Below are 25872 nucleotides of genomic sequence, written 5' to 3'. Positions count from 1 at the left end.
TGGGATGACAGAAGTGAATGGGGATCAAGGGCGTGGTGGCAAAAGGCCCTTTTTTGACTCTGCCCTCCTTGACCGCTGGTAGTGGCTGCCCGACGCGCCACCAATCCCCCCACACTAAACCTTAATTTACGTGAAACTGATAAAGTGCACTCGTCTAAAAGTAGGAGAATACGCGTTTTAGTAAGGAACTCTGCTTGAGGAAACGCGTTCGCTCCCCTTCCGATGCAGATGCGAAGAGCAGGGAGTGAATGCATCAAAGTGGATACTGCTCGTAAAGAAAAGACAACATGTTGTTGACGTCAATTGTGCAAGCCAGCAACTTTTTATTATACTTTTATCTTACAACTGTTCAATGAGAAGAAGTTCATTTACAGGCTCGAGAGAAGGCCCTTCGGCACCTTGACCTTGAAGCTAAGCAGCATCTGACCATAAGATTTGCCCTGACGATCCAAATTCAACGAGCTCAGTCCACCACCACCCAAGCTGCGTGTCAGGACAAAGTTCAAGGCCTGAATACCAGGGAGCTCATAGCGCGCAACCTTGCCTTGAGCAAGGTGACCCATGTACTCCTTGACAGAGTCAGCAGTCAACTGCTGGTTAATGTAAGGATAAAACTTGGAATCGCGAGCAATCACGCCAACATTGGCAGTGTCACCCTTGTCACCGCTACGAGCATAGGCGATGCGGATTAAGGGAATAAGGACGGTCTCCTCGTTCGAGTTGGCTGAAGGCAAGGGAGCAGCGGGAAGAGCGGGTGGGTACTCGTTCTTGGCGTCACTTGGTCCAGTGAAGGGAATGGTTTTCTGGATCTGCTTGTCGCCGCTGCCAATGGTCAATTGAGCAGGAACGGCCCACTTGGGTGCCAAAATCGAGTAGTGGGTCATGTTGGGGCTGGGATGAGGGCGGCCAGCTCCACCTCCGGTGATACCGGGAGCATTTCCAGTTGCACTGGGTGCCAACTCGACACCAAGGAGAAGTAGACCATGTTTCTCGGGGTGTACAGCAGTGATTCTGCAGCAGACCTCGCGGGCATCAAGAGCGGTCGAGTGGGGCCTGATAATGATAATGAATAAAAATATGCGTTAGTAGACATGAAAGTACTGAATACAAGGAATGTAGATGACATCGTTATCGCTTCGCTTACCCATAACTCGATTCAGAGCCGAGTGCCTCAACACGGACAGCGGTATAGTCCTCAATGCCGAATCGCTCGAGGTTCTTCCTGGCACGCTTAATGACCGCATCTCCAACTGCGAGTGCCTGTTAGCACAGTATAAAGACATGCAGACGAATGGTTAGAAATTGTACATGCACACGAGCTTTAGCCAATCAACTGCTGTTGCTATGAGGCCAATGCCTTACCTTGCGTCTGGCATCCACACCGCCAATCCAGAGATCAGCAGTGATCTTGTAGCCATCAACATAAATTCCAGAGCACTTGAGGTAAGGGGTTGGAGGCCTGCCTTTAGCACCCGTTACCAGAACGCGATCCTTGCCAACCTGTGCCACCTTGACATTGCGGAGATCGAGAATGACATCTGGGAGAATATACGATCCGGGGTCCAAGACCTCATAGACCAGCTGCTCCGCGACAGTAGCCACCGTTACTAATCCACCCGTCTCGGCTGGCTTTGTGACAATAAACTCACCATTGGCATGACATTCCACGACAGGGAAGCCCATATTGGCCCATCCTCCGTGGGGCGAGTTGGCGCTCAATTCCCAGTCGGTGAAGTTGCCTCCTGTGGTGTGACAACCGCACTCGATAATGTGTCCAGCCAGCGAGGCACCTGCCATCTGATCCCAATCCTTGAGTGGATTCCACTTGAACTCGTGCAGGAGAGGTCCCAAGACGAGCGCACTGTCCACAACGCGTCCTGTAACAACGATTGAAGCTCCGGCATCAAGGGCCTCTGCAATCGGCACTGCTCCCAAGTACGCGTTCAGTGACAGGTTGTTCTTCTCCTTGCCGGGGTATCGGTCCACTTCATCCTTGTTGCCGGTGATGTAGTTGAAGGGGAGGAGCTCGCCCTTGGCGTTCATGACCTCGGCACGCTCGTGCAGATCGTCTCCAGTGACAGCAGCGACGACCAAGTTGTCGATGCCGTTCTCTTTGGCGATAGTTTCAATCGCCTCCTTGAGGGCCAGAGGATCGAGTCCTCCGGCGTTAGTGATGACCTTAGTGCCGTTGGCGACGATATCTTCGACCAGTCTTTTCCAGACGAAGTTGATGAAGTCCCCGACATAGCCGCCCGGACCGGCACGGCTGGGCTTCTTGGACGCGCCGCCGGACTTGCGGTGACGGGCGAGTAGACCCATGGTCACCTCTACATTAAGTATATACAATATTCTGTCAGATCACACGCACCAATTGTGTGCTGAAGTGTAAGCATTGCCAATAACGGCACAGTGTCCCTACCAGCAAGGTAATCGGCCACGAGGTAGTCGAGGTTCTTGCCCTCGAGAGCGACCAGCTGTTCGGCAGACGAGACGGAGTCGCCCCAGAAGGCACTGTAACATCCGATGCGGATCACTTTCTCAGGAGCCATTATATTGTGATACAGTTAAGAAAAATGAAGCGGGAGAGGAGCGAAGATAAGGGCCAAGAGAGGATGTGAGAATGGAGGATGTTGAATGAATGGAGGGGTTGAATGTGGAGCGGGTTATATATAAGGGAGATCAGCGAATTGGAGTGGGGAAGCACGAAGTGACCCTTGCCGTGTGTTCACTTTGAGCGGCACATTCACTCAGTAGGTTGGGCGAGTGCTTGCTTTCCCTTGTCCGTGTGCCATTTTTGCTTCTGATTCTCTCGGCTGGTGAAATGCTTCCATACCCAAACGCATTTTCGAGGAACCACCGCGTCCTTTCTTACGACAGGCGCCATGACTGTATCCTATTGCCATGTTACTCTAGGTACGGCAAGTAAGAAGATGTCGGCCTCAGTTCTAGGCGAGGCTCTCGAAAGACTATGTCACTGTTTTTTATTGACGCCAGATCCCCAGGCAGCGCACCTCGAAAGGCTACATCCCATGAATCCAGCACAAAGGGCTCTTTCTTGCACGTGCCGAGCGCCAACAAACATAGAAGTCCGGCAGGACAGCTGCGACGTCTCTTGGTACGCCTGCACGTCTGGGAGGACCTGGCCTCAATAACAAAAATGGATAGCTGCGGCGTCCCTTGATGATGTTCACAGGTGGTTTGGGGCTACATGGTGGACATACCGATAAGAAATGCATGGCACTATTGGAAACGCAGTCGATCTGCACAACCTTTTTTCTAAGAGCCGGGAGGGCAGTATGTCATATTCGTCTCCGCTCAGTGGCTCGCTTCAAGACTCAAAGATGGCTTTTCACCAGCCCTTTCATAAATCAGATTCGACTCCTTCTTTTTCATCAAACTCGCCATGTCTGACAACCCATGCCTTGCCCTTATCGAGGGCCTCAATTCCGAGGATGCGACTGCCGACGATGCCTCAGCCTCCCCTATCGACTATGCTGCAGAGCTCTCCCTCTGGACCAACGCAGAGTTCACATTCGATATTCCCCCAGGGCTGGGCATCTTTGAGTCCGACTCTGGATTCGACCAGCTCGCTGCATCCAACACTCTTCTCCTCAGCGACAGCAGTAGCATTGCTACTCCTACTGCAACTACCACCACCGTCAATAGCAGCCACGGACAGCTTAGTCCAGTTCTGGGGCAGCACATCTATGGCGAGGAGCAACAGCAGCAGCAGCAGCAGCAGCATGCCATCAACACTCCCAATGGTAACTGGATGATAAGCACTCTCAAGATCATATGCGTATACCCTTGATCATACGAGTTGCCTATGCTGACCATACCACTTCCTTCCTTGCAATATCATCTAGACTCTCGACCCTTGTCCTTGTTGGAACGCACTCGCCAACGCAACCCTCTGAACGAAGAATCCAGACCAGAACTCCAGGAGCAAGTGGCCGCTGTCAACTCGTTCCACTCGCTCCTGGCTGCATACTCGGCCGCAACATCACAGACGCGGCAGGTTCACCAACAAGTTAGGCTGCAGCAACATCAGCATTCGTCATACCCCGCCATCCAGCCGGTAACTGCGCCCGCTTTGACTGCAGCACCGACAACACCAGCAGCTGCCAAGCTGTTGCGACAATCCATACCTCAATATACCGAACCTGCACCCATTGCTAAGAAGCCACGGACACTTCCAACTGCTATCGTCCCCTCCCTCACAGCACCTTCATTAACATCCTCACAATCAAGTTCACCCAAAAATTCTTCAGTCGACCAGACCGCCGTCAGCAGCAGCTCTAGCAGTGCAGTGAACGAAACCGACTCTAGTCAGGGAAATGATGCAGAGGAGCAGGAACAACCCCAACTGTCTGCAGCGGATTCATTTTCCAAGGATGATCCCGAATACCAGACAAAGGTTTTAGCAGAGGAGGATAAGAGGCGGCGTAACACGGCTGCTTCCGCTCGGTTCCGGCAAAAGAAAAAGTTGCGCGAGCAGACACTGGAACAGACGGCCCGTGAGCAGACGGCACGTGCGGAGGCCCTTGAACTCAAGGTGCGGGAACTGGAGATGGAGGTGCGCTGGCTACGGGGACTGATTGTCGAGAAGGATTCGAGGCTTTATGAGGCTACTGTCAATTTACAGGATGCCAACAAGCGCATTCGCTTGGAGTCGCTTTGAACATTCTACATTTGCTCCGTACATGCATGTCATTAAATTAAAAACAATACCAAAGGTGCTAGAAAACATAGACTTGAAGGCGGTTATCCATGATCCTCGATCCTCGCATCCACTCCATTCCTCCCTCTCTCTCCCCTCTCTCTCTCTCGCACACACACACTCACACACATATGAGCGATTGGGGTTGGAGTACGCGAAGGGAGGGGTGAACGAGCTTGACACGCGCTTGTTCCGATTTTCTAGAGAACGGGATTGTAAACATATTGTGTTACCCCCATTACCCCTCCATTACTCCATTACCCAAACAACAAACGAGTTCTCTAGCACATTTTTACAGACGTACTGCACACAGATGCTCAGGCCAACTCAGCAGGGCGCGCGTCTCTTTGAAGAGCAACGAAAGGGAAAGAATGTTTAGCCGACTGCGCTGAGACCTGGGTTTAGAAATCATTTAGAGTCAGAGGCAACCGTTTCTCAGTCGCCAGCAAATGTCGTCGCCGCCATAATAATAATGGGATATTGTACCAAGGAAAGGACAAGGATGGGATGAGGGTGCAGAGGAGGGAAGAGGTGCCGATCGATCGATGCATCCAGGGAGGATGGAGGAAGCCAAGTGTGATCATTGATTCAGGCATTCGTTTGCGAAAGATGGGTATACAGAATATCCGGGTGCTGCTTCCTGGACTGAGTAAGTAATTTTTTTTGTTTCTCTTCCTATATCTTTTTTTCTCCTCCCTCTGCCTCTTTTTCTTCTTTGTTCTCTTTCCTCTCCTTTGCTTCGATCGCTTCGTTATCCAGCTGGTCTTATGAGCAGGCCAAGTCCACCAGTCACTACTATCCCTTGAGCAGCAATATCGCTCTCCATACCCTACCCTAGCTCACTCATCCTCACAAGTGTACGTCGTGCATAGATTGCATCTCAACAGATATCCATCCATTCCTTCCCTGCATAATACCCTGCTGCAAATGGCACCTCCTCTCACCCCCACCCTCGGCTCTGCCCCTTCCTTGTCAGAGCACACTGAGCAACATGAATCCGCAAAGGACCACCAAGCACAGCCCCACCTTCAGCAGCAACAACCGCAACAAACGCAGCTGCTTCCACTACAAGAGGAGAATGAGGAAGACCCGCCTTCAATTGAGTCAACGGATGTTACTATCAAGACCGATGTCGACCCTCACGACGAGACCACGACCACAACCACCATCGTCCACCTGCCCTTCCAACTCGCCCGACAGTGTCCTCCTCCAAAAGTCATCTCGTGGATGAAATCCAACAAACCCACGTCGCCAAAGTCTTCTTCCCATTATCATCACCACCATCACCGCCATCATCCCCATCAACGCCCCAGCAAGAGTCCGGCACTCCTGCACCACCTGCTCCCTTTCTTCTACAAGCGGAGGGGAGCTTCCAGTAAGACTAAGAAGAGCGACCGTTCTGTCACAGTGTTCTCAATCCAGGTGACCGTTCTCGGCAGGGTCCTTGTGCCGCCAAGTTTGCCCACCAATGATTCGCAGCAGGACAAGAATAATCTGGAACAGGACATCGTACCGACAAAGACGGTCCCTGCGCAACTGGATCGATCTGAGACGACCTCCTATGTCATCCACAGGACTTTCGAAGACTTTGAACACCTGTCCGAGATGGTCCTTCGTCTGGAGCATGCGCTCCATGCGCACCTCCAAGAACATCATTATTTTCATCATCATAATCATCATCATCATCATCATGACAACCAAATATCAGATATTGCATTACAAGCACACCAGGACGTGCCGGTAATACCAGCGGATGCACCTCCACTGACGGCCCTTCATGTACACCATCCATATCCAGGACTTTATCAGGTGCTCCTGAAAAAGATTTCCAATGTCAAAGCCAACCAACGCGCTTTCGATGCCTCTTCGACGACACACGGCTTCGATGAAGAGGGAGCCTTCGAACGGGTCTTGGAGCTGAACCAATACCTCGAGAACGTCTGGTACTGGCTCTTGCCCGAGAATATCCCACCACAATTGGATCTTTCGGCGCAGCAGTACGAGATCATGCAGTGGCTCAAGCCCTCAGCCCAGAGTCACGCGGATGGGCAGCAGATGAGAGATCGGCGGGAGCAAGACGAGAAAGAGCATCCGATCATTCAGCAGTATGGATCCATATCGTCCTTGCGCAAGAAGGGAAGTCAGGAACCAGTCAAGAGTAGCGCTACAGAGTCGGCTACAAGGGCGTCAGAAGAAACAGCGGCAACATTACCAGTGGCAGCATCATCGACGACCACAGCACCAGAGTCTACATCCGCTCGTGGCCTCAGGCTGGGTTCCGAAGGGTCTTCGTCTGCGCCATCGCTGCCCTCACTCTCCTCAATGTCTACTTCGTCCTGCTCTTCGGCGTCATCCCCATCCATATCCACCGACACCAATCACACAACTGATCTAGACCATGATGATAACGACGACACTCTTCATGGTCACGCTGCTCCTCAGGGTTTGCCGCACACACCATCGACTGTCGCCAGCTCTACGTTTCCGTCATCGGGCTCTGACAAGGGATTAGCTAGCAAGAACGACCACAAAATTATTACCAGTCCAGATTCCGAATCCGTTTTCAAAAATCCTTCCAGGCTTTCAAGGGCAGGGACCGTACCGCGTGGGGGTCTCCGTCAAAGGGATTCCTCTGATCCCTTGTCGACTGATAAGGTCAAAAGACGTATCTCGCTCAGTCACGTCCTCAAGTCCATGACGTTTCCGCTGAATAACCCTCGTCACACTATGCACGACACTGGGCACAGAAAGGGAACGTCTGCTTCGATCTCGGCTAGTCCTACGCTTAAAGAGGCTTTTCACGAAGAAATCGTCATCTGGAAGACCGTGACAACCAAGAACCATCCTGGCCATCATTAGGCTAGACACTCATGTATCAAATACATTAAAAAAAAAAAAAAAAAAAGCAGGAACGATGGGTGCCCGGCCAGTAAACTGCACAGATCAAAGAGCATGACTATCATCCATTCACGACGCGACTATAATAATGCAAAATAAGCAAGTCATTTCAGTTCATGTGGATGGAAAATTTGAAGATGCCGATGAGATTGATATGTTTATTAAAATGCAAAAAAGAAAAAAACGACTTGACACAAATGCATCCACCGTACTGCACCGCACCTGTTCTCCCCTTTCCCCTTCTTTTTTTCTTGGACAAAAAAAAAAAAAGAGATATACAATATTGTAACAATGCGTGGAGTGAAGAATGCAAGAAAAGGAAAATCATGCGTTGCATAGAGTCGGTGACAGGGATTGGAAAAAAAAAACGTAAACTTTTACTCCTCGTCCTCGTCCTCATCTTCTTCCTCGTCCTCATCCTCATCCTCCTCATCCACATCCACTACTGACGCGTTTTTCTTTCCTGGGACAACGATGCGGGTGGTGCCCTCGTCTGGCAATGAATTGTAGATAGGGAGAGCGATTGAGTCGTTTGTCTTCAAGTTGATAGCCTGAACGTTCTTCCATTTACGAGGAATCTTTTCGATGATATGAGGGATGGCGGTCTCAATATTAGCAGTGATCTCGGCCGCGCTCTGACTCGTCAATCCAATTTTGATAGCACTAATACGATTTGAAAATTGAACAACAATGTTAGCGCAACCCAGTCAAAATAAAAGTTAACCGCCAGGGATTTGCATGTCGGGTCGTTCAAGAAAGGGAATACATACGTGCATGTTCCAGAGGTGAGGTGCATGTACGTTGATCCGATAGCTCTTGCAATCTCCTTCTTGAGGTCGCCCTTGGTCATGTCCACAGGAATGGGCTGCTTCTTCTTGAGGAAGAAGGTCTTGCCGAGCAATTTGGGCAGGACTGTGACGACGCGAGCATCTGCCAAGAACATTCCGTACGAGGCGCACAATTGGCGCTTGGCCTCATAAGGCTTATACTTGGCACGAAGCTTTGAGACGCCAATGACTCTGCTGACGCCCTTGACATTCTTTTCCTCAAGCAAGCGCTTGTAGTCCTTCTGAGGATCCTTGACGAACAGACAGACCTCCGCATCTGGTGCAGCGATCGAGTGCTTAAGTGGGCTGATGGTACGGATGAAAACAAGCAGCATAATGCCAAGAGGGAAGAACAAAAGAAAGAAGACAAAGAGAGCCTAATAAGTCATTGTGTTCTTTCTCTTTTTTTTTCTTTTGAAGTCGTTCCAGAGATGCTCCTGTAAATAATGTTGTCGTTACATTCGATGGGGCTTTGCTTTACTCTCGTCGGAAAACTTCTTGGTGGCGATAATCAACCAGACATGCTGGTCCTCCTCCATGAGTTGGCTCTTGGCCTGTCCCTTCTTCTCAACATATCCGAGGAGGGCCTTAACAGCCTTGTCAGCCTATTAGTGATCGAAGCAATTAGAAGGCAATTAGCGTTTCGTACAATCAGTTGCACAGGGCTGAGCTTGGTAGAGAGGTAGAAAGAGCATTCATTGAGGTAATCGAAATCCATCTTAGTATCCACAGATACCAAGTAGGTTGTTGAACATAGCTAATACATCTGCATAGCAGGTATTTTAGAGATAGAGAGTGGAAACCTGTATGGGTTGCAAATAAAGGGCAGGAACAGGGGACAATAGTTGTATGTCATACCTGCTTGATGTCGAGCATTGTGTACTGATTGGTGGTATGCGTGCGGGGGAGGATGAAGGGATGCAGCAATGCAGGGCAAGACGATCAATAGGCTGAGAGGTGTGTAGTAGAAAAGAGTTCCTGCTACTTTTCCCTTTTTTTTTTTTTTTTTTTTTTTGCCATGCTTTGTTATTGTTTTCTCATTATATATTTGGCAGTCCTTCATCGCCACTAAATTCCAATCCTTTCTTTAATTGCACACGATCGAAATCTCAGCTCATAAACGTCACAGGACCGGTGAGCAGCCCCACAAATGCTGTTCGCTTGCGCCTTCTGCCGCCTTCTAGTCCTGCAGAGGCAGGAACTATGCTTGTGCTGCTGGTGCTGCCGATATTCTCTGTCTGCGACTTTGCAGCTTGCTCCCAAGGATACACCCCATTCTTATCTACAGGCTAAAGACATAAAGGCCGCTTTTGGTGAAGCAAATGCCCACGAACGACGTTGCTGACATTGCATTCTTAACAACGACCAGACTGTGAGATAGATACTGCTGAATTATCGATGCAGCATCTTAAAAAAAAGAGATCAGAACAAGGCTGCATAAGTGACGCAAGCGGCTACCAGTCTGTCAGGGAACGTTACCATTACCATCTAAATGATTGATAATGCTAAAGTTGGTGGCACATCTCAGTGAGGAAACGCTGGTGTTGTAGTCATTCTTGGATACCATGCCCAGGACTGTGATCTGAGTCCTATTGATCCTTAGTGCCGCTAGAATGACTAGAGCATCGTAAATGAAAAATTGATCTTTCGGGATCGGTCGCCGCACAGTTGTAGACCTGTTACAACAGTCGAGATCTTTGCGTGAATGAGAATGTCACTGTCCCGTAACAGGACAGTATTGTCGGGCATGAAGTCCCGGCCGATCTTGAGATCCGCCTCGGTCTGATACTCTTCCACAAACCACTCCTTCTGCCGAAGGTGCCTGTCGCGTCTCTAGCGTCCAAGAGAAAGCCTTTGACAGGTTTCTCTACATGGTAAAGAACTACTGTTTCCACACGTGTAGCTTCTTTTCCACGCGGTTCTCCAGCTGAATAACACTGCCTTGAGCCCGCTTCAAGGCCGTCGCGCGAATCGCCTGTCGACGGGTATGGCTGATTTTTTTTTCTTCTGAAGGAAGGCCCTTCAGGTAAAGAACCAAGTTCGTCTGGGTCTCAAACTTCAGTGTTTCTCGCTTGACAATGCGGTGCGCATCGTCCACAAAATGCGAGGAATAAGCGTAGCGAACGCTGACACAAAAAATACCCAAGGATATCGACTCGAATCGCGGGATTGTGATCAGTGGAACTGGGGAGGTTGGGTTTATATCCTTTTTTTCTTAGAAAAGGCCACAGGCCATCAATGCTTATTTCGAGGAATGACAGTGAGGGAAGAATGAGGGTACGAAAGGGGATTGACTCTGGAAAGTGTGAGATAAAAAAACTATCTATGAAGGGTTGTGTGTTAAGGAAGAAAAAAGAGTACGAAAGATGCATGATGGACGTTAATGGACTTGTGCCTGGATACGCTTCGCTATTTCCATACAAATGTTTGGCCAATCAGAGAATTTGAGTCGCCTATCCGAAAAGTGACGTCCACTTGATTCCTTTTCGGATCCGAGCTCGATCGATCGCCCGCCCGCCCGACACAATTGTCATCTTCGTCATCCCACAACTACACCACCTCCTCCCCTCTCCACTCATCCGCCATCACCATGCTCCGCAACGTTATCAGGGCAGCTGCTGTGCCAAGGGGTAAGGGATCAACTCCCTGCATGCTACTCATACACATCCGGAACCTGGGACACATATGTTTATGCATTCGGATCCGAATCACGACACCCATCAACACATGGACATGGGCGCCGACAATACGATGTATATTACTGGAACGTGGAACTAGCGACTACTCTTAAAGATATACTTTCAATAATCTTACTTGGACTAGCCACCAGTATTTGGAGCGGCAGCATATATGATCCGCGTCCTTTTCACTCGCATGTCACAAATACGCTAACCGACTCTGCCACTCCGTCTCCCGCAACTGTATCGACTTCTTTTTATTTTTTTAGTCCAGACACGCGTCTTTACTCCCGCCATGGCTCGTTCCTTCCATGTCTCCTCTAGGTTTCAGGCCCAGAATACAAACGATTACCGCGCTAATCGCGAAAAGTTCCCTGAGGACGATTCGTCGACCCGCTTCATCCCCGGACAGGGACCTTCGACCCTGGACAAGGCCTCACAATCATTGCTCTTGACCGAGCTGGTCCGTGGCATGTGGGTTGTCTTGGAGTCTTTCTTCAGACCGCCTTACACACTTATGTATCCGTTCGAGAAGGGCGCCCTGTCCCCACGTTTCCGAGGCGAGCACGCATTGAGACGTTATCCTTCAGGTACGTTAATGATGAACATGTTATGTGAACTTTGATTTATACGCCAGGATTAGCGCGATTCTAGCGCGAATAACAGGACCAGGATTGAATAGGCGCAAGGATGTAGGAACATCTATCGAAGTGGGAGAATATGATTGGAAAGTGCGACCATTCATAATCGGGAAGCAGGACTTGTAGAAAGTTAGTACAATGATGCCGTCAATGCATGGAGCTGGATACAACAACACTAGATTCGACATCCAGGATCACCTATTGCGCCATCTGACAGACATTAGGAGATGACAGTCTACAGCTGTAATGCCAGTGCAATTTCAGCGCTGCATACCGGCAGACAAAAAAGATTTGAGTAATGATCTAACGGTAAATGGCTTTTTTAATCTGTCGTGTTGTCCGTTTGTAGGAGAGGAGCGCTGCATTGCCTGCAAGCTTTGTGAGGCCATCTGCCCTGCTCAGGCCATTACTATCGAGGCTGAGCCTCGTGAGGACGGATCTCGCCGCACGACGCGTTACGATATCGACATGACCAAGTGCATCTACTGCGGTTTCTGTCAAGAGGCCTGCCCTGTCGATGCAATCGTGGAGGGACCCAATTACGAGTATGCGACGGAAACACACGAGGAGCTTTTGTACAACAAGGAAAAGCTGTTGGCGAACGGTGACAAGTGGGAGGTCGAGTTGGCGCGTAACCTCGAGGCTGACCACCTTTACCGTTAAGAAACAAGTAAACCAATCAAGAAAAAAAAAACGAATGTACGCACTATTAGAATTGTTTTGTTATTGTTCCCTCATTTCTTCGTTTCTTTTCTTTCTCTCTCTCTCCTCTTTGACACGAAATCCCCCATGACACCCCAGAATAAAGATATTGGTTGCAGCTGTTCAAGCAGAGCAACATAGCAAGACGAACAGCACTAGTCTACTGGACAGCATTGAAACCGGCAAGGTTGTTACATATCAATGGGATGTCGATTAGACTAGACAGGTCAGGGTTGACAAGGTGTGACAGATGCCATAGATCATCATATTTGGATTATTAAATTGAAGCTGCATGGTAACCAGCCAATCAATGGCCTCAATTGCCGATGAAGTCTTCCTGGGAGATGGACACCTTGATATGGGATTGAGTATAGAAATGAGATTGAGTCCGGGGTATTCTAAAATTCTAACATCGTGCTATCGAAAGTGAGGCATTTTTTTCCTCTCACCGGTGAGGTCCTCACTCCCTTCTGTTTCGGGGAAGGGGGGAGTGGTCTGTCAAATAAAAAAATCGCTTTTTTTCTTCCGCTCTGTATTCATACTACTAGTCTGCCTCTGGATCACCCACTCACAGCCAGTCCACAGGCCCACTGCTCCTTCCTTTCCTTCCCCTCCTCCGCTCTCTCTCCATCTTATCTGTACATCACTGCATCCTATCAACACCGGCATTGACACCGACGCCCTCTTGTAATTGACGCCTGTCACCTTCCTTGTCATATCTCCGATGGCCCAGAAGATCTTCACCCCCATCGTCCTCTTCAACGACCTCGCCCCTTCTTCTTCTTCTTCTACCTCTTCTTCCATCAGACACAATGCCTCATCAGATATACCCGCCGCCCATGTCCTCCCCTCTACTCCACACCTGAGGATCAATTCCAATTCCTCTTCCTCTTCAAGCACAGAGACAAGGACAGAGCTCCAAAGGCATACCAAAACTGGAGAACAGGACCCACAAGAACAGGACAGGGTCGCTGACGGACACTACAAAGACTATGGACACCTGGGCCCATCCTTACAGGACACGCATATGGATGTGGATGAGGTCTACATGGACGAGAGCGATCCTGGTTATGTCCGTTTGCAGGCCAGCACCACGACTATTATCGAGGACAAGGACGACGACGACGAGAGCCGAACTAAAAATCCCACTAACAGCAGTAGTTATGAAAGCCATCAAGAACGTGGTCTACAAGAGCTAGAGGACATGTCCAGGAGCAGGTCTCGGATAGGGGTTCATGCCGAGAGTGTTTTAAAGCATACCGAGGACCACAACAACCATGACAATAGCAACAACAATAACAGCAATAGCAACAACAACAACAACAACAACAACAGCACCACCACCGATAATGAGACATCCTCGACATCGTTCATCTCTTCCTCGCCATCAACAGTGTCGCTCCCTTCGTCATACTCCTCCAACACCTCGCCATCCATGGACGCACTCGCCAGGACCCTGGCTCCAGCAAGGGGAGTAGACATGCACCGTAAACGGATCCAAAGGATGCTGCAGCAGAACAGTCTGCTCTGGTGGGAACTGGTCCGGTACACTCGCAATCTCGAGAGGAGAGAACGTGAACAGGAACAAGAGCAGGAGCAGCGGTTGTCCTCTTCATCTTCCGCCAGTCAGTTGGCGGCTATCACAAAGTCCGGGGCTGTGAGCCACTACCACCACCATTACCATCACTACAACCCCTCGCTACCACCATTGCATCCTCAACAGCAGCAGACGTTGGCCTTGTCCAAGAGTCTACCTCTGATACAGAGCACGAGGAGTTATACCCGTCTACATCCATACGAGCATTCTATTGAGATTGCTAGCAGTACTGGCAGAAGTGATTCCTCCAGATTCCGGACCGGGGTTGAAGTCCCCTCGACGTATGAAGACATGTCCTCATCCAGCCACTTTGATCGAGGAGAGTATCTAGAGGACCCGAGAATTCATGATAGACGAGCAGGAGGAGCAGGCTACTCACCAACCTCTCACACCCCGTCTCCATCGTTATCGCCATCGCCTATGCGACCATCGCAGGACATGTTTCCTTCGCCTCAATATCCGTATGAGCAGACACAGCATCAGCATCATCAGCATCAGTCGGCTCCTCACCTATCCCAGCACGGCCGCCACTATAGCCAGGATACGTGCCCGTCTCGCTCCATGGAAGAGTACTCAAGACAGAGCAGCTCGAGAACAGGATCTAGATACGAACAGGGATCAGCCAATTCTACAAAGTTACCCTCCATGGATAGTTTGTTGCCATCTTCGACTTTGAAGCCTGGGGGCATACATTCCTCAGGATCCTCTTCTGCAGGGTCTTCGCCAAGATCCCGGGAGCCGCCTTCTATTTCTGGATTGGGTTATTCGAAACAGCATCAGCACCAGCAGCAGAATTCGCAATCTCGGGACGCCCACTACCAAGGATCGCCCTTTCCACCATCACCACATGACCCTGAAGTATCTGGACTGCATCGCTCGAATAGCCAAAGGACCATCCACTCATCCCCTAGCAGGACAGAATTTGTTCCGCACCAGCACCCGAAGCATCAAAGCCACCCACAACTCCAGCACCAGCATCAGCATCAGTACCAGCAGCAACTGTTTTCGAGACCACCACATGCGCTAGATACACTCCCACGGCCTGTCCCAGTGAAGCCAGCGTCGTTTGTGAGCCCCGGATCATCAGCGCATACAGCTGGCACCGATACCGCAGACGCACCTTCATCCACTTATCATTCCAGCAACAACAATAGCAACAGCGATAACCACAAAACCTCTGCCACTGCCGCCATCAGTGCGACATCCACCAGCACCACCAGAGACCTTTCACCAAGCGCGAACAACAACAACAACAACAACAACAACAACACATCCCAATCCAGCGGAGGACTGGATCCGAACCGCAAACGCCGCGGGAACCTCCCGAAATCCGTGACCTCCGTTCTGAAATCCTGGCTGGTCCAGAACGCGATCCACCCATATCCGACCGAGGAAGAAAAGATGCGCCTGTCGAATGCAACTCAGCTCTCGATGAACCAGATCAGTAACTGGTTTATCAATGCCCGACGACGGATTCTGCAACCGATCCTGGTCGAAGCCGCCGCCGCCGCTGTCGCGGGCACGGATGCGCCCGTTGAGAATGTGTTGATCGTGAGGAAGGGTAAAGGATCGAGGATGCAGGTCGAGATGGAGGCGGTCTCGACAGCCTCGAGCTTGACCGCTGCTGGTTCAGGCGCGGGCGCTAACGTGAACGTGAACGCGAACACGGCCGCGAATGCGAATGCGAATTCAAACGCCGGCAGTTCCAATATGGGTGGAGTTCATATCAGCAACGCGACGACAATGACAACAACCTCATAGACATCACAATGTCGTATCCTGCAGCATCGCTCTTTCTTGCACACTCATATACACTTGCTTTCAGAGAGGTCCATGTATCGGGAATAACTTGTTATCCCAGATCGCGTCTCGTATCGCTCCCCTAGCAAATAATCATCATCATCATCATCATCATCATCATCATCATCATCATCATCATCATCATCATCAACATCATCATCATCAACATCATCATCAACATCATCATCATCATTCCAATAAAAGAAACAACGAGCCAGGTCGATATCTTGTCTGTCGCTGTAAGTATCATCCATCATCCATTGCTTTTTGTACTTTCTATCGGTAACACAAAATGTAATGCTCAATCTATTCATATGCTGCAGGATCATAGGGCTCCCAGCCATCGTCTCCGTCCGATCCAAAGGGTTGATCCTCCTCGTCCGTGTAGTCCTCCTCTTCTCCTTCACCCTCCTCCGCACCATCAGGATATGGAAAATTGTTCACAACCGCAGCCATGAGTTCATCCTGCTCTTCCTGAGTCAGCGCTCGACCATCCCCACCATCTGCTGCATCAGCGCCTTCGGCTCCAGCTCCACCTCTGGCTCCAAATCCAAGCAGACGCATCATATCACTCAACGACTGGAACATCGATGCATTTCCTGCCGTCTCCACCGCCAGACTCTCCTCCACCTCAGCTCCCAGTGCTGCCCCATGCTGCCCTTCTGCGCCGTCTGGCCCACCAGCAGCAGCCATCGCTGCTATACCTTCAGGACGATCGCCTGCCGGTGCCGGTGCCCGCTGGCCAGGAAAGGCGCCCGGCAAGGCACCTGGCAAGGCACCAGGCGGTGCATGCCCCTGCCTTAGCATCTGAACTGCCTCCGCGATCTGTCTCAATTGAGCCTCCTGTAACTCTCCCGCCTCAGCGCCACCAGCGCCACCAGCGCCGCCACCACCACCAAGACCACCCAAACCGCCTGCTCGAAGTCTGCGGACCACTTCTTCCAGGACACTCTGTGCCGCATCCCGGGCCTCGCCAAACAATCCACCTGCACCCCTCTGGGCTTCAAACCGCTCCTCATACACATTCCGGGATCCTGGAGGAGGCAAAGGATCGTGCATATGCATTGTCGCCGTGACAATCTCCTGAGGCAAGAACCGAGCCAAAGAGTTATATTCCGAGACAAGGACATGGCGACATACTCTAAGCGAGACTTTGTTGGATTCCATTGATGAGGATGAATAATCATCGGACTCTAGCGTTCCGTCGGGTCCATAGCTCAAAACGGGACTCTTTGAAGCAGCGGCACTCGTGAATTCTGTAAGGAGGGCCTTGGCATCCTTGACGTCCGAATCGCTCTGGTTCTTGAATCGCGACTGAACACACACCTGCACATTCGACTTGAGCCACGCAATGACCTATCGTTTGAAAGGATTTGACGGTTGTTAGTCTCGTACGAGTAAGAACCCCCCACATTGGACTTCAATATGTCCAGTATAGTACAAGACAAAATCTATGGCCTCTTACCTCTGGTTCCTTCCACAATGCAAAGTTCCTCAACACAAAGAGATGCACATAGAGATCGAGGACTTTAGGGAGACTATGCAGATAGTCAAAAGAACAACGGACACATACGTTAGCAGGCTGACGACAATAATAACCCCCCCCCTCTCTCTCTCTCTCTCTCCCGCCATATCTGAGAATACAAAGAGAGTTTTGTCCGCTTACTCTGCTGCCGGGTAAAATGCTGCCTCGCCTGCTATCTCGTTATCTACGCTAAAGTTGCCCTGCTCCGCCAATAGTGGGACCGCGGTTGGGAACATGAGGATGGCCCTCTGCAGCATCCTTGAGCTCTGCTCGTGTTTGTTGTCGCCCTGGGCTGTCTCCAGGTGAAAGTAGGCCATCGCAATTGAGTACAGAAAGTTGGGCATGCGGTTCAGTCCATGATCCACCTCCATGCGTTCGTACAGTTTTGTGAGATAGACGTATTCCTGCGCCTTCAGAGCGTAAAAGTCAATCGAGAGTAAGGCACCCAATGGGTCATTCTTGGGATCCAGGCTGAGCAACAACCTGTTGAACTCAAACGCTGTTCTCCAGCAGCCTCGTCGGCCCAGGAACTGGATGTGTCGATGAATGGCGAGGAAGAAAGATCGATTCTCAACCTCCATAAAGTTCAAGCGCACAGCGCCAGAGGCAATGTTGAACAAACTGTGGAAGCTCTTTTCAAAGGCATAAAGAGCTTGCTCTATAACATGCACAACAACATAAGTGTATATCGGGATATCAGTTTCAAAGACGGTTGTAATGTCGTAGATGAGCCAAGCAGTGATATCCTTACCAATAAATTCGCCCGCAAGACTGTTATCGCCATTGTGCTTGCTGACTTCAGAAAGCTGCAATAAACTATCGATATGAAACGGACTCTCCCGAAGAAGCGCCACCAAATTCCCGGGATCTAAAAGAGAGCATTAGCAACACGCATCAGCCCAAGTCATCCAGCAGATCAAAGACAAAAAGAGCGAATGCGAATCCATCTCATTATTGGTTACCATAGGACGCGACGGCAGCCAAGAACTTGAGCTGTGTCCGTTGATAGTACTCCGAGTGTACAATTTTGAAGGTTGTCACGTTCTCCTTCTCGTCCATCTCAACGATCTCCATGCTCAGGCCTGAAGCCTTGCGAACAGGCCAAGTATTTCTGGGCTGAGCCAGCAGCGCCTTCTTCGTGACCTTGGCGTATCGGCGATCCTTGATCTCAGAGTTGACAACTCGGGCGCCAAACATCTTTTTCATCTCCGCATCCGCATCCAGGAACCGGGTATCGACTGCTAGAAGCTGTTTCAAGGGAGTGACAGTTGATTTCTGAGACGATCCGCCAGCAGACGACATATCTCCAAGCCTTTGTTTAAAGGAAAAAAAAAAAAAAAAAAAAAAAAAAAAAAGATCAGTTGCTATTAACAGAGGGGGGACAAGCAACGCATGGAAAATGTATACTTCCTTACTTTTGATTCATTTGTTGAAGGCTCCTCTCGAACTCCTCGACGCTCATCTCCTCCAGGGATTTGGCAACAGCTTTGCCTTTCTGTTTCCTTTTGTTCTTTTTTGTCTTGGCAGTTGCTGTTGAGTCGTCGGCCTGTTCTGAGATCGGTGTCGAATCTACAGTATCTGCTGTTGTTGTATCATTCTTGTCATCCTTGAGGGCATCAAAAGGGTTGGCTACAGCGGCGCTTGCTCCAGATTTCTTTTTCTTATTCTTCTTCTTTTTGTTGGAGGTCGCGACTGGAATGATATTCTACTCAGGCGTAGTCGAAGGCGGATAGCATATTCTGTGAGCGACACGTCCTGGGTGCCATTGCATCAAAACGCACACACGTATACACACTTGGAGACATACTGTTGGCTCCTTGTCCTCTTCGTCGGGCTCGGAATCGTCTTCCTGATCATCCTCGTCCAGCTATTGAGAGAAACGAGTGCTTTTGGTTGGTCGCTGAGGCGAACTGATACAACTTGATTCACGGCTGCGGTTTTGATATGAAAGCATACCAGAGCAAAGAGATTCCTTGCAGAGGGCCTCTCGGCAATGTAGTCGTCCTCTTCCTCACTGCCGTTTTCGTTGGCATCCTGTTCCTCGTTCTCTTTGTTTTCTGGGCGGAGCTCCGTCGTGGCGTTATGCTGGTCGCGGTCCTTCAGTGGCGTAGGCCCGTTTGAGTCGCGGAGTAGTTTTTTCATGGCTCGACTGGACATGGTGGATCGGTTCAGGGACAAGGGATTAGGTGGTTTATATAGATGGTGAGGCGTAAGGCGAAGCTGCGGATCGTGTGAAGCAAATGAGAAGCGGAAAGAACAGAGGGCGCTGATCCGAATGGACCTCAAGGAGTACAGGACGTTTCCGCATCACTAATTTGCAACAGTGGCGCTTAATACAGCTCATTGAGACGAAGTGCGTAAACTCTATTTCAAGGTCCATGAATTAATGCAACCAGGGGTGGTATCGATTGGAGCGGGCGGTGGTGGGTTGAAGCTGACCCGCCACATGTTGATGCACCATTGAGAATGGGGAGCAAGGTGGATTGGGGAAAGGGAGCAAGCGCCATGAGTGCACCGCTTGCAGCTGCACTTTCTTTACAATGCCCTCGGCAGCGATGGATTCGCCTGGGCATGCAAGGTGCCCATGGATGGCTGCTTGAGAATTCGTGTTCAAGGACAATCAAGATTCGAGCACACCTGTAGAAAAACATTTTTGTTGTTGTTGTTGTTTGTGGATCCTTCCTTGCCCCTGTTCGACAATAACCTGGGCATTGGCTATTTCCTGTCCCTCTCCTCCACTCCGTATTTCCAGGAACCCCCCCACTCTGGAACCGGAGCCTTCAACTGCTCATCCCCTGGCCACTTCCATCGGCCCCTGACCCCCCAAAGCTCGACACTTTCTTGTTATCTCTCCTATGGTTAGCCATGGACCCCACTCAGCTATTCGATCAACGTTCTCTCTGCATCCAGGATTGCGGTGCAAAAGGCCGGGGTGTTGTCACCCGAAAATTCATCCCTGCTCGCACAGTCGTTGATATCTCACCGGTCCTTCTCTTCCCCTCGGAGGAGTATCATACCCACGGCCAGCACACCCAGCTCGACCATTACACATACCGATGGCAGGGCGGCATGGCTCTAGCGCTAGGCCTCGGCAGCATGTTCAACCACTCCAACAATCCCAACGTCGGTTTCCAGCGGGACTTTGAGAACAAACTGATCCGGTACACTACCCTACGCGAGATCCATCCAGAGGAGGAGCTTTGTATCTCATATGGGCCCAACCTGTGGTTTCCAGATATGGAGGAAGGACAGGACGGAAGCGCAAAGGGTGTGGGCCAAAGCCCTGGATCGGGTCGGAGCGAATTAAGTGACAGCGACGATGAGGCTGGAGAGTCCTTCTTAGCACGGATGCAGTTTTCGGACGACGAGCAGGAGGCATAAGTTGATAGACATTCATGCTTGTCGCAGCACTTTTGAATAAAGCATTTGGAATGAGCGGTGATAAGGCATAAAACGCAGGGTTGCCATTAAAATTGCTATGCGCCACATGCGCACAGTCCATACTGCTGTGCTTGGTTGCATCGCGTGTCGGCTCTGTGCAAGAGCCAGAAATGGAGACCCGCAGCATGTATTCATCTTGCTGTGACTCCATCCTTCGATCCGCATCCTGGAGCACGGATACTCTGAGGCGCCAGTACAGTATACTTCCGAAAAAGTAGGAGGCGCCAAGGAACGCTTCCCGTAGTTTGATGACATTCGATAATTCCGTGCATCGAATCGGATGGTTCTCTGGACTCGCCGAGAAAAGCGTCCTATGTGTGCTCCACTGGTGCCCATTCGGTTCTGGTCCAGAGAACATCCGCCGCTGGAGCAGCTCCTCCCCCCCCCCTTAAACACCAGAAGTCCCCTTGTTCTTTTTTTACGGCCTGGCCATGCGTCTCTCTGCTCCCCTTTATTTTTCCTCTTCATACATAGCCGTCTTTTCATAGTTCTCGCCGCGCTCTCCTGGAGGGGATCTGGTCCATGCTTACCATTCGGATAAGGACTTGCATGGCGACATCCAGGCAGCCATCCTAACCTTCTAGCACTTCGCAAATAACCTGCCCCATTCTCTACACCGACAGTTCCATTCTTCTGCATCCTTTATCCTCCTTCTCGTTTCATAATTTCTTCTAGTGCTCTCACCTCCAGCTAACCCATTTCCACCCTCCATTTCCATTCAACAGATCGGGGTCGCACGTCTGCCTAGTAACTGTGCTTGTATCCGCTCCACCGCCTTTTTCTGGCTGTCCCACTTCATCCAGCGTACTTTTGGTGCCTGGATCACCACCTGCGCATTAGCGACCATGGCACCGCAAGAACCACCACCTACAATAGCCATTGCCATGCCTTCTCCTCCCCCTGTTCCGACGGCAGAGACTACATCGCCACTTGCTACAGCCATCACTACTGAGTCAACGTATCCGCCTGTAACACCAACAACAACGACGACCGACCCACCATTCCCCAGCACTACTGCACCCACGCAATTCTCTTCAGAACCACCGCCGACGAATGCAAACCCAGAACCAACTACTAGCATTGCAACGCAGCCTACACAACCACCTCCACCAACAATTCCGACGATCAAAACGATGCAAGGCCCACAGCCGCCCGAGGAAACCACACCAATGACGACCACGACGCCGTATACCACCCAATACATCACCACGGTGTCGATTGTCACCATCACGACAGTGGTGCCACAGACGGCCGTAATCTCCGGATCAACGACGACGATCTACAGCACCAAATACACAACCACCAGGAGACCAACTATCATTCCTGACCCGTTTCAACCCCTCCCTCCATCAGCATCTTCATCCCAGAATCCATTGTCTCACAGCACAGGCCTTCAAACTTGGCAGATCATCCTGATAATCGTGGCAGCCCTGGTCCTGGTATCTGCTTGTGCGACAGTCATCCTAATCGGCTGGATCCGAAAGAGAAGGCGATGGCGAGCAGGGAAAGAGAAAGCTGTAGAGTTGATGCCCGTCGGATTAGAGCCTTGGGACCATCCAGGCATGGGATCGCCACGCAGCGGCCGCCACGGCAGTGGAGGCGACGGAGGCACGCGAGTGACAGGAGGGTGGCACGAATATGACAAAGAGGGGGCATACGATGTCGCTGGAGCTGCAATGGCGAGAAGTTACCATGATCGGTATGCTGCCAACTATACAGGACGCGTCGGGTATCTAGGGCACGGACATGGATTTAGTGAAGACCATTACAGCACTGGGGGCCCTGGGTCACCACATGGACATTACCGTCATTCACCTTACGAGGAATTCGAATCATCCCATATCCGTAGCGGCAGTGGTATCAACGATCTACGCGACGGAGCAGCTGCTGAGAGCTATCAGGATGATATCACACAGGCCGCGCAGCAGCAGTTCGTTTACTTTCCTCAGCCACCACCATCACCACGGTCAAGCGCACTTCCGCCGCATCGGACAAGGTCGTCGTCCATGTCACAGACCAGCGGCAATTGCAGGCCGAGCGCATCTTCTCGCAGGGATTCGTCGAGGAATAGGAGCATACCGAAAACGAGTGAGGATCATATCCCGACTGGGGTTGCGTCTGCGGTCTCGGTTGCAGATACAGCGGACATGGGTCAGGACCCTCAGTCTGGGGACAAGGATGGATCTGGACAAGTGGAAAAGAACTCTATGTTTGAGCTACATAGAAAATCACCTCAGGCCTTGCTATCGATACGTCGCCAGACCCGTGCCCTGGCAGAGCTCAACGAGGAGCTGCGTGACCAGGACAATGCCCTTGCACTGGCTCCGTCCCACACCACGGGATCAGAAATGCAGAGAAACGAGGGTGAGTGGCCGCTGCAGTAGAATAAACCCCACAGGCTCCCCCCCCCTTTTTTTTTTGATGCGTCCAGTTTCCTGACAGCCCACTAACATGGGGGCGTAGCAGCGTTAGCACCTTCGGAGGATCCCCAGCACCCTTCCCGCCCTTGAAACACTGCCACCGTCTATCCCTCGGAAGAGCCCTCCTGAAAGGGGCAGGGCCTCCGCAGCAAGGAAGGGCTCTCTCATTTAGACTGCCAGCACCCGTTTAGACCGCCCAGTGTATGGAACGACACGCTTGTGATAGGTCCACTTCGAGTCCGAAAACAGAAGCAAAAGAGAATCGGCGCGTGCGCCCGAGGGTGAGACCAAGTGTCGATCACAAACCGGTTCGCCACCGATAATCGCGTCCTGTGATAGGTCACAGGTGCACCCTGGGGAGATGGGGTCTTTGTAAGCGAGGTTCTTCTAGAAACAATAAAGCGAGCCCATAGTGTGCGGACCTACAATAGGCGCCTTCACCTCCAAAGCAATATCTATAGAGAACCGGGTCAGGGTCTGTATGCACAAGTGTATAGTCTAGTCATGGGGGGGGGGAAAGGCCATTTCTGCATAATATTCTATTGCCGCAGCTCTTTGTGCCACCGTGAGGGCTCGATCCGGTGCTTTAGAATGGTACGAAAGGGCTGCACTGTGGATTTCCCAAAAAAAAAAAACCCCCCCTCGCGATTGGGTTTTGCGATTGCATTTGCTTATGAAGGGCGAAGAAGGGCCCATTCATGCACGGATATGGTGAGGAGAGGTTAGCAATCCGACAGAAGGAAACGAAAAATAGGGGAGAGAGGAGGACGAAGACGTGAGAAGAATCGGCTCAGGGTACCGGCTGACAAAGCGTGGCTATATCGAACGACAATAGTGTCAAGATCCGGCGGGGGACTATTTACTCCGAGGGGTACCACACATCAGCCGGATACATGGTCAGCCATTAAAAAGCTACTACCTCTCGAACATTCTTGATCACAAGGTTCGATTGTGTTCTTGGGCACCAGTTTCCTTGCGCCCGTACAGCGAGGTACACGATCGTGTAATCCCTCCCGCTCAATGATGGGCCCTGTCGAATGGTCATGGATTGTGGCTTCTGCGGTAGGCGGCAAGGTGCTAAGACTATATTCGTAGGTATTGTCTGACCGTTCAGATGCCTTACGCGAGCATACATCAAGCTCTGCCACCCTGGAGTTTTTTTTTCTTCTTCCATCCCAAAGAGTTTCCCGCCTTGCGTGCATACATGCACCATGCACAGAGTTCTGTTTGTTGTTCAAAAGAAAAAAAAAAATCTTCCCAGGTGGACAAAGACGGACGGATGTGAGAAAGAAAAAGAAAAAGAAAAAGAAAAAGAGAAAGAAAAAGAGAAAGGGAGGGAAAGGAGGGAGGAGGGCGAATTGGTCCATGCACCATGGAAGCCGAGGGCACTCAGCCCGGGCAGGCGTACGAGGACATGAGTACGCGTTTTCCGCGTACAGTACACTTGTGGGCGTGGGCGCAAGCATGGGCATAAGCATGGGCATGAGCATGGGCATAGGCATAGGCATGGGGGTAAAGGGCGGGAGCATCTGGGGAGGAAGTTTTTTCTTCTTCTTTCTCTTCGTCTTGTTTATTTGGCGTTGGGACAGACTCATTCATGCAGACCAAACAAAACCGTGGCAAGTTGCTTTGCGAAGAAGGACGCAGTGAGGTAACGAGATGGTTTTCCATATGTTGCTGAACAGCATTACAAAGGATGATTCCCATGAAAACTGGAGAACGTTAATGGGACGCGTTATCGTCCAGCCACTCTTATCCTTCTCTCCGTTTTTTAATCGTACAAATGAATCGTGTCATCACCACTTATGCGCCCCCTTTGAGCTGAAGACGCAATAGAGAATTGCCCAATCTTTTGGTTCACTGCTAAAATAAATGTCCAGGAAATGAGAATGGAAGCAGCATGAATAAAGCAGAAAAATGGGAGAACAAAATAATAAAAAAGCGCCGAGTGCAGTAAGCCGCCCGCAGGAGTCTGCGTGGGTCAGAGTTGCACAAAGTAAGGGAACGGTACGACCGCGCAGAGCCATTTGCTCCGATTCATCCCTTTGTGTTCGCTGTGCAGAGACAGACAGCATATACACGCATCGTTATCGATGAGGATTTTTTTTACTTATGTATGTCTGTGTGTATGTTGCTTATGCGGTATACATGTCTACCTTTCCCTTCATGTTTCCCTTCATGTTTCCTTTCATACTTGGTCTTTTTTCCTGCTTTTCGAAATGACAGGACGCGATAGAAGGACTACATTGCACTGTCAATGCCAATGTCAATGCCAACGCCAATGTCGGGCACAAGCACAAGCACAAGCACAAGCACAAGCACAAGCACAAGAAACTAGAGATGGACCTTGGACCCTTTGATGGAACACACACAAACAAGCGATATGCTTGCCGGACTAACATGCACAGCTTTTTCTTGAGATGCTGACATTCAAAATGTTGTGGTAGACCAAAGAGGACTTGCAAGGGAGCATGTGCATGCATACGCCACAGCAAATGGACGGCACAACATATACACACACACATTGCCTTCACACATACACACATACACACATACACACATACACACATACACACAGGACATCTGATCAGATCGAGAGGGAGACAGAAGGAAAAGGAAAAGC

The 25872-nt window shown here is 50.6% G+C and overlaps 11 protein-coding genes across 11 annotated transcripts; 7 read left to right on the top strand and 4 right to left on the bottom strand.

The window, feature by feature from the left end:
- Nucleotides 1–368: 368 nt before the first annotated feature.
- BC939DRAFT_505932 (uncharacterized protein) lies at nt 369–2549 on the bottom strand (the record flags this gene model as incomplete). Its single annotated transcript, XM_051560734.1, has 4 exons — nt 369–1053; nt 1145–1260; nt 1363–2327; nt 2420–2549. The coding sequence occupies 4 exons, from the start codon at nt 2547–2549 to the stop codon at nt 369–371; spliced, it is 1896 nt and encodes a 631-aa protein (XP_051409175.1).
- Nucleotides 2550–3253: 704 nt separating this feature from the next.
- Nucleotides 3254–4723, top strand: BC939DRAFT_268987 (uncharacterized protein). The gene is made up of 2 exons (XM_051551120.1): nt 3254–3764; nt 3867–4723. The coding sequence occupies exons 1-2, from the start codon at nt 3404–3406 to the stop codon at nt 4679–4681; spliced, it is 1176 nt and encodes a 391-aa protein (XP_051409174.1). The 5' UTR covers nt 3254–3403; the 3' UTR covers nt 4682–4723.
- A 701-nt stretch (nt 4724–5424) lies between these two features.
- On the top strand, nt 5425–7601 carry BC939DRAFT_460727 (uncharacterized protein). The gene has a single exon (XM_051556926.1). It carries the CDS (start codon nt 5648–5650, stop codon nt 7577–7579), a length of 1932 nt encoding a protein of 643 aa, XP_051409173.1. The 5' UTR covers nt 5425–5647; the 3' UTR covers nt 7580–7601.
- A 142-nt stretch (nt 7602–7743) lies between these two features.
- Nucleotides 7744–9437, bottom strand: BC939DRAFT_460725 (ribosomal protein L1p/L10e family-domain-containing protein). Its single transcript, XM_051556925.1, has 4 exons — nt 9304–9437; nt 8905–9050; nt 8389–8751; nt 7744–8281 (listed from the first exon to the last, which is right to left on the bottom strand). Exons 1-4 carry the CDS (start codon nt 9319–9321, stop codon nt 7996–7998), a joined length of 813 nt encoding a protein of 270 aa, XP_051409172.1. The 5' UTR covers nt 9322–9437; the 3' UTR covers nt 7744–7995.
- A 1482-nt stretch (nt 9438–10919) lies between these two features.
- Nucleotides 10920–12771, top strand: BC939DRAFT_460720 (uncharacterized protein). The gene is made up of 2 exons (XM_051556924.1): nt 10920–11713; nt 12114–12771. Exons 1-2 carry the CDS (start codon nt 11419–11421, stop codon nt 12425–12427), a joined length of 609 nt encoding a protein of 202 aa, XP_051409171.1. The 5' UTR covers nt 10920–11418; the 3' UTR covers nt 12428–12771.
- Nucleotides 12772–13190: 419 nt separating this feature from the next.
- Nucleotides 13191–13793, top strand: BC939DRAFT_460716 (uncharacterized protein; the record flags this gene model as incomplete). Its single annotated transcript, XM_051556923.1, has 1 exon — nt 13191–13793. A coding segment is annotated over one exon (603 nt), but the record flags the coding sequence as incomplete, so codon positions are not given.
- Nucleotides 13794–15304: 1511 nt separating this feature from the next.
- On the top strand, nt 15305–16020 carry BC939DRAFT_460714 (uncharacterized protein). The gene has a single exon (XM_051556922.1). It carries the CDS (start codon nt 15465–15467, stop codon nt 15822–15824), a length of 360 nt encoding a protein of 119 aa, XP_051409169.1. The 5' UTR covers nt 15305–15464; the 3' UTR covers nt 15825–16020.
- A 149-nt stretch (nt 16021–16169) lies between these two features.
- Nucleotides 16170–19545, bottom strand: BC939DRAFT_505926 (transcriptional repressor TCF25-domain-containing protein; the record flags this gene model as incomplete). Its single annotated transcript, XM_051560733.1, has 8 exons — nt 16170–17219; nt 17329–17401; nt 17530–18046; nt 18140–18256; nt 18351–18700; nt 18804–19093; nt 19196–19255; nt 19345–19545. The coding sequence occupies 8 exons, from the start codon at nt 19543–19545 to the stop codon at nt 16170–16172; spliced, it is 2658 nt and encodes an 885-aa protein (XP_051409168.1).
- A 506-nt stretch (nt 19546–20051) lies between these two features.
- On the top strand, nt 20052–21161 carry BC939DRAFT_460702 (uncharacterized protein). The gene has a single exon (XM_051556921.1). The coding sequence runs from the start codon at nt 20254–20256 to the stop codon at nt 20767–20769; it is 516 nt and encodes a 171-aa protein (XP_051409167.1). The 5' UTR covers nt 20052–20253; the 3' UTR covers nt 20770–21161.
- A 51-nt stretch (nt 21162–21212) lies between these two features.
- BC939DRAFT_460700 (uncharacterized protein) lies at nt 21213–23332 on the top strand. The gene has a single exon (XM_051556920.1). The coding sequence runs from the start codon at nt 21675–21677 to the stop codon at nt 23211–23213; it is 1539 nt and encodes a 512-aa protein (XP_051409166.1). The 5' UTR covers nt 21213–21674; the 3' UTR covers nt 23214–23332.
- BC939DRAFT_495404 (uncharacterized protein) lies at nt 23333–25137 on the bottom strand. The gene is made up of 4 exons (XM_051559645.1): nt 24687–25137; nt 24169–24332; nt 23676–23704; nt 23333–23636 (listed from the first exon to the last, which is right to left on the bottom strand). Exons 1-4 carry the CDS (start codon nt 24842–24844, stop codon nt 23418–23420), a joined length of 570 nt encoding a protein of 189 aa, XP_051409165.1. The 5' UTR covers nt 24845–25137; the 3' UTR covers nt 23333–23417.
- Nucleotides 25138–25872: the final 735 nt, after the last annotated feature.

This window comes from Gamsiella multidivaricata (genome assembly GCF_025024155.1).
Source record: "Gamsiella multidivaricata strain RSA 2152 chromosome Unknown BC939scaffold_63, whole genome shotgun sequence".
NCBI classification, from domain to species: domain Eukaryota; kingdom Fungi; phylum Mortierellomycota; class Mortierellomycetes; order Mortierellales; family Mortierellaceae; genus Gamsiella; species Gamsiella multidivaricata.
The sequence above is the reverse complement of the archived record's forward strand: the minus strand, read 5'-3'. Positions and strand labels throughout refer to the sequence as shown.

Excerpts from the sequence above, each read along its gene's own strand:
- BC939DRAFT_268987 (XM_051551120.1), top strand. The coding sequence starts at position 3,404 with ATGTCTGACAACCCATGCCTTGCCCTTATCGAGGGCCTCAATTCCGAG. Across the intron at positions 3,765-3,866 it reads TGCCATCAACACTCCCAATG|ACTCTCGACCCTTGTCCTTG; the intron begins GTAACTGGATGA and ends AATATCATCTAG.
- BC939DRAFT_460727 (XM_051556926.1), top strand. The coding sequence starts at position 5,648 with ATGGCACCTCCTCTCACCCCCACCCTCGGCTCTGCCCCTTCCTTGTCA.
- BC939DRAFT_460725 (XM_051556925.1), bottom strand. Across the intron at positions 8,752-8,904 it reads AAAGCAAAGCCCCATCGAAT|CCCACTTAAGCACTCGATCG; the intron begins GTAACGACAACA and ends CCGTACCATCAG. Across the intron at positions 8,282-8,388 it reads CTCACCTCTGGAACATGCAC|TGCTATCAAAATTGGATTGA; the intron begins GTATGTATTCCC and ends AAATCGTATTAG.
- BC939DRAFT_460720 (XM_051556924.1), top strand. The coding sequence starts at position 11,419 with ATGGCTCGTTCCTTCCATGTCTCCTCTAGGTTTCAGGCCCAGAATACA. Across the intron at positions 11,714-12,113 it reads ATTGAGACGTTATCCTTCAG|GAGAGGAGCGCTGCATTGCC; the intron begins GTACGTTAATGA and ends GTCCGTTTGTAG.
- BC939DRAFT_460714 (XM_051556922.1), top strand. The coding sequence starts at position 15,465 with ATGCGCCTGTCGAATGCAACTCAGCTCTCGATGAACCAGATCAGTAAC.
- BC939DRAFT_460702 (XM_051556921.1), top strand. The coding sequence starts at position 20,254 with ATGGACCCCACTCAGCTATTCGATCAACGTTCTCTCTGCATCCAGGAT.
- BC939DRAFT_460700 (XM_051556920.1), top strand. The coding sequence starts at position 21,675 with ATGGCACCGCAAGAACCACCACCTACAATAGCCATTGCCATGCCTTCT.
- BC939DRAFT_495404 (XM_051559645.1), bottom strand. The coding sequence starts at position 24,844 with ATGAGTCTGTCCCAACGCCAAATAAACAAGACGAAGAGAAAGAAGAAG. Across the intron at positions 24,333-24,686 it reads CCCACGCCCACAAGTGTACT|TCTTAGCACCTTGCCGCCTA; the intron begins GTACGCGGAAAA and ends CTACGAATATAG. Across the intron at positions 23,637-23,675 it reads TGGAGGTGAAGGCGCCTATT|AAGAACCTCGCTTACAAAGA; the intron begins GTAGGTCCGCAC and ends TATTGTTTCTAG.